Source organism: Arachis hypogaea, chromosome 14 (genome assembly GCF_003086295.3).
Source record: "Arachis hypogaea cultivar Tifrunner chromosome 14, arahy.Tifrunner.gnm2.J5K5, whole genome shotgun sequence".
In the NCBI taxonomy this organism is placed as follows: Eukaryota; Viridiplantae; Streptophyta; class Magnoliopsida; order Fabales; family Fabaceae; genus Arachis; species Arachis hypogaea.
Genome location: NC_092049.1, coordinates 139,796,987 through 139,802,386, shown reverse-complemented (window position 1 = coordinate 139,802,386; position 5,400 = coordinate 139,796,987). Strand labels below are relative to the sequence as shown.

Below are 5,400 nucleotides of genomic sequence, written 5' to 3'. Positions count from 1 at the left end.
ACCACAACAAAACAACACAACCATGAATAATGATAATCTCCTTCTCGAGATTCTAACATTCTCTCCAACAAACTTATTATTATAAAATTCCCTTCACAACTTTACTGACTTGGCCCAACTCATTCATTTCTTGATTCCCCTTCTCTTCACACCACCATTTCACATGTAAATAAATAAAAACTTAATTATTTTGATGGTGTTTATAATTTTATTAATTTTTTAATTAAATTTTATATTTTTTAATTTTATAATTATGTTATTTTCATATAAAAATATTACAATAACAGATTTTTTTTTAAAATATATGCGGTCAAAAATTTAATTAAAATTTTAATTATGAAAATATTTAATTTACGAAAAAATATTTAGTTAATCCTAATATTTTTATATTAAAAAAATAATTATAAAATTAAAAATAATATAAAAATTTAATTAAAAGAAAAAATAAATATAAAGACTTAATTATAAATTTAATAAAATTATAAAAAATAACAAAATAATTAAACCATAAATAAATGTGGCTAATTTCAGCAAAATTTGCACATTTCTTTGCCAATTAGGCACACTCGTTAATACTACTAAGATTATATTATTAATTGTTCTGGCCAGAAAAGGGAAATAAAAGAAAGCATCATGTTGTGGTAATATTCTATAGATGTATCAGCATAATGCTCCTTAACAAAATCAAATCATATCTATCATGTTTCCAAGTACTTTTTTTTGTTTCTACTTTATCTACTGCTGTGCTAATGCACATATATAATAATTTCATTAAAACCTTACTTTATGCTTTCTAAGCATGTCCATGATTAACAAACACATAAAGAAAAAAAAGTGAATTTCCCATTCTATCCCCGTACTACACTTATATGCCAGTGAAATATTTACCTCTAATTTGTTTGTTCTTATAAGACTAGTTAAAGGGACATTTGTATATATTATTTTGTTGAGTACAATGAGTCAGTGACAAGCATGCTAGATTAAGTTTCCATTTTATACTTTTCCTTTTTCTCTTTGGTTCTGACACAAGATTTTTGGTGAATGAGATTCATTCTGGCATGGAAAGCATTGAAATTTAGTTTCTTTTCTTATTTTGAACATCATCATCACACAGTGTGAAGAAAGAAGAAACAACCACACTCATATCTGAGAGAAGTGAACTGTTGAAAGTTTCAAAACAACTTCTTTATCATCAGTTAACGTCACTGTTAAATTCTTCAAGTACTTGTCTATTGTAACTGATCCTTGGAAGCTCCAATTTCAATGGGGACTCCAAGAGGAAGAGGAAGTGGAAGAGGAAGAGGAAGAGGAAGAGGAAGAGGAGGAGGAGGAGGAGTTCTTCTTCTTCCATGTTCTGTTGCATTTTTCTTGTTTTTTAGCACTGCAACTGCTTTGCTTTCTCCCAAAGGAGTAAACTTTGAAGGTAAAACTTGAAACTTTTCCTCATGTATGAGCTCAGTATGCAGAATTATGAAATGGGGTGGTGTCTTATTTCTCTATACATCTATATCTCTTTAATGCAGTTCAAGCTTTAATGGGGATAAAGAACTCACTGGTGGATCCTCATGGTGTTTTGGATAATTGGGATGCTGATGCTGTTGATCCTTGTAGCTGGACTATGGTTACTTGTTCTGCAGAAAACTTGGTGATTGGATTGTAAGTTTTTCTTCATATTCTTCTATTTGAAGTAGAAAAACCAAAACGAGTGTTGAAGTACTAGTTTCTTTGGTTCAAATTGATTAAAATGTTTGGTAAGAATGAAGTTTGGTTTTGCCTTGTGTAGGGGTACTCCAAGTCAAAGTTTATCTGGTACTCTTTCTCCAACCATAGGAAACTTAACCAACCTTCAGATTGTGTAAGTAATTAATCACAATCAGAAAAACACTACAGTATCATTAATTTGATGATTGAAGCTTACAAATTTAGATGAGTGTTCTGGTTTTTTAACTGCTTTTTTGTTTTCTTTTTCAGGTTGCTTCAGAATAACAACATAACTGGACCAATCCCTTCAGAGTTGGGAAAACTTCCTAAGCTTCAAACTCTTGATCTCTCTAACAACTTCTTCAGTGGTGAAATTCCCCCCTCACTTGGTCACTTGAGAAGTTTGCAATACATGTAAGCTCATATTATATCATATGAGCTAAGATTTTTGGAAGTTTATAGTCTTTGATTTTGATGTCTAAATGCTCAAGAGTTTAATTTGCTTAAATTGCTTTCAGGAGGCTCAATAATAATAGTCTTCATGGTGAATTGCCAGAATCATTGGCTAATATGACACAGCTTGCTTTTCTGTAATATTCATTGAACTCTTTCTTTTGTTTCTTTTTGTGTATTAATAATTCTGTTTTTGAAGTTTTCTCTTATTCTAATTATGGTTTTCTTGTTTTTATGATTATCAATTTCAGTGACTTGTCCTACAACAATATCAGTGGCCCTATACCAAGAATTTTAGCTAAATCCTTCAAGTAATAAATCTCTTTTTCTTTATTATATGGTGCATTTGTTTCTAATAGGCTTCAAGAAACCGAAAATTCAGCACTAACATAAGAGAATGTTCTTATTTTTCCTGTTAATGCTTTTTCAGCATTGTTGGAAATCCCCTTGTTTGTGCAACTGGAAAAGAACCAAACTGCCATGGCATGACACTGATGCCAATGTCCATGAACTTAAATGGCACTGAAGGTAAGAATAAGATCTCTCAAGAGTTTCATCTTTTTTCGAATTAATTGTGAAATTGTGTCATTGTTTTCATGCTGACATCAATAATTTGCTTCTTCCTTAGATGCCTTACCATCAAGCAAACCAAAATCTCATAAAATGGCAATTGCTTTTGGCTTGAGTCTTGGATGTCTCTGCCTCATAGTTCTTGGTTTTGGCCTTGTTCTTTGGTGGAGGCACAAGCACAATCAACAAGCATTCTTTGATGTGAAAGGTACTTTCCAATTAGCATCATAGTTAGCATGTTTTTTTCCTTCTTTAATTGAGTACTATAATGGTTCCTTCAATTGATCATATACAGCTTAAATGTTGAATTCTTTTTATGTTTCAGACCGGCATCATGAAGAAGTATACCTTGGAAACTTGAAGAGGTTCCAATTCAGAGAACTCCAAGTTGCTACCAATAACTTCAGCAGCAAGAACATTCTTGGAAAGGGTGGTTTTGGAAATGTCTATAAAGGAGTTCTCTCTGATAGCACTCTTGTAGCTGTCAAGAGGCTGAAAGATGGCAATGCCATTGGAGGAGAGATTCAGTTTCAGACTGAAGTCGAAATGATCAGCCTCGCCGTCCACCGGAACCTCCTCAGACTCTATGGATTCTGCATGACACCAACAGAAAGGCTCTTAGTTTACCCTTACATGTCCAATGGCAGCGTCGCTTCACGTCTAAAGGGTAATATCAATCATAGAATTTCATCATTTAATTTGACATATTTGACTAAATTATCATCTAACAGTTCTCAACTATCTATTTCATATTGAAACAACTACATGCGAGTTTTCACCTTGTTATGTTTAGGGACAAATGCAAGTATATAGCAGAAATTTCGCTTGCCTCATTAAATTTGTCTATTCACTTAGATATAATAATCTAAAACTTTTTGTTATGTATACACTCTATCTCTAGTGTCTAAATTTTATCGATCCTTAACAGGTTTTAGTAGCATTCTGATACCGGTTTTGGCGATTTTGACAGGTAAGCCGGTGTTGGATTGGGGAACAAGGAAGAACATTGCATTAGGAGCAGCAAGGGGGCTATTATATCTTCATGAGCAATGTGATCCAAAGATAATACATAGGGATGTGAAGGCTGCAAACATATTGCTTGATGACTATTGTGAAGCAGTGGTTGGTGATTTTGGGTTGGCAAAGCTTCTGGATCATCAAGATTCACATGTCACAACTGCAGTTAGAGGCACTGTAGGACACATAGCCCCAGAGTATCTATCTACAGGACAATCATCTGAGAAAACTGATGTGTTTGGATTTGGGATTCTCCTCTTGGAATTGATCACAGGACAAAGGGCACTAGAGTTTGGAAAAGCTGCTAACCAAAAAGGAGCCATGCTTGATTGGGTATGTAGGAATGTTTAGTCATTTTCATACTAATTAAGGGACTCACAACTGTCCTATCATGTATCTGTCTACAGTAAAAAGATGTATTCACATTCATTCATTTCAGAATGAGAGATATATTCAACCAAGAATACTTATATTTTTGCTTACATTGATTCAGGTAAAGAAAATTCATCAGGAGAAGAAGCTAGAGTTGCTTGTGGACAAGGATCTTAAAGGGAACTATGACAGGATTGAACTTGAGGAAATGGTTCAAGTGGCATTGTTATGTACTCAAAACCTTCCAGGGCATAGACCAAAGATGTCTGAAGTTGTAAGAATGCTTGAAGGTGATGGATTAGCAGAGAGATGGGAAGCTTCACAAAGAGCTGATACTAGTGCTGCTGCTACTGCTACTACTAACACTTCAAAATCCAAACCTCATGAATCATCTTTATCAGATAGGTATTCTGATCTCACTGATGATTCCTTGTTGTTAGTCCAAGCCATGGAGCTATCAGGACCAAGGTGAACGAATCGCCTCGTCGATTCGTTTGCGTTTCAAAATTGTCTCAATGTTTTGGTATTTTGTGTCCTGAAACAGTTACTAAATAGGGTGTTAATGTTATTTTGTGTTTCTTTTTTTTAGGGGGTTTAGTTTTATAAAGAAAGCATATGAAATTGAAGAGGGTATGATAATTGAATGTGTTTACAAAATCCATGGAAGAGTAGTATATGTTGTATGATAGGGGGTTCTACCAAAGTTACTTGCAAATTGTACAGAATCTGATTTGTTGATGAATGTTGATTTTGTAATGCAAAATTTTGTAATATTAAAACATCAATCAAACCTGCTTTGGTGTCTGAGGTAAGAAAGAAAGTGTGAGACATTCTTTTGCTTTGTACCAATATTGATATCAACTTGTTCAAGTTTAATTAATTTAATTCGAATTAAATCAATTTATATTCTTGTTCCAAAAGTGAAAGTTAGCTTACTAACTACTAAGTATAAAAGTTCAAAATTACCGTGCACACCAAAAAAATGAGGAATGCTAGGATAGGGACAGTAACTTTTGTGATTTGTAGCCATCAAATAGCCATCAATGATGGTTTTAATGGTGTGAGATTGGTATGAAATTTCATCCAATGACTCACTTTTCTTTGCTGGTTACGGCCAGAATTTAACAAAGTTGCTAGCTCCTAAACTTTTCCGTTGTTAAAATGTTAATGCTACTATTCCATCCCTGCTACTAAAAAATATCGTTTTCCCTTGTCAAGAATGTTTGTAGCCGAAAATATCATTTTGATTGAAATGGGATTTGAGCTTAATAATTTTTTTTTAAAGTT

General features: G+C 33.3%; 1 protein-coding gene across 1 annotated transcript; it reads left to right on the top strand.

The window, feature by feature from the left end:
- The first annotated feature begins 786 nt into the window (after positions 1-786).
- Positions 787-4,933, top strand: LOC112744684 (protein NSP-INTERACTING KINASE 1). The gene is made up of 11 exons (XM_025794381.3): positions 787-1,423; positions 1,524-1,656; positions 1,784-1,855; positions 1,972-2,115; positions 2,220-2,291; positions 2,406-2,465; positions 2,585-2,682; positions 2,783-2,932; positions 3,050-3,391; positions 3,695-4,074; positions 4,235-4,933. The coding sequence occupies exons 1-11, from the start codon at positions 1,264-1,266 to the stop codon at positions 4,583-4,585; spliced, it is 1,962 nt and encodes a 653-aa protein (XP_025650166.1). The 5' UTR covers positions 787-1,263; the 3' UTR covers positions 4,586-4,933.
- The last annotated feature ends 467 nt before the right edge of the window (positions 4,934-5,400 follow it).

Bases quoted from the DNA above. Each gene is read 5' to 3' on its own strand.
- LOC112744684 (XM_025794381.3), top strand. From the start codon at position 1,264: ATGGGGACTCCAAGAGGAAGAGGAAGTGGAAGAGGAAGAGGAAGAGGA. The intron at 2,683-2,782 runs GTAAGAATAAGA...CTTCTTCCTTAG, and splicing joins GAACTTAAATGGCACTGAAG to ATGCCTTACCATCAAGCAAA. The intron at 2,933-3,049 runs GTACTTTCCAAT...TTTATGTTTCAG, and splicing joins AGCATTCTTTGATGTGAAAG to ACCGGCATCATGAAGAAGTA.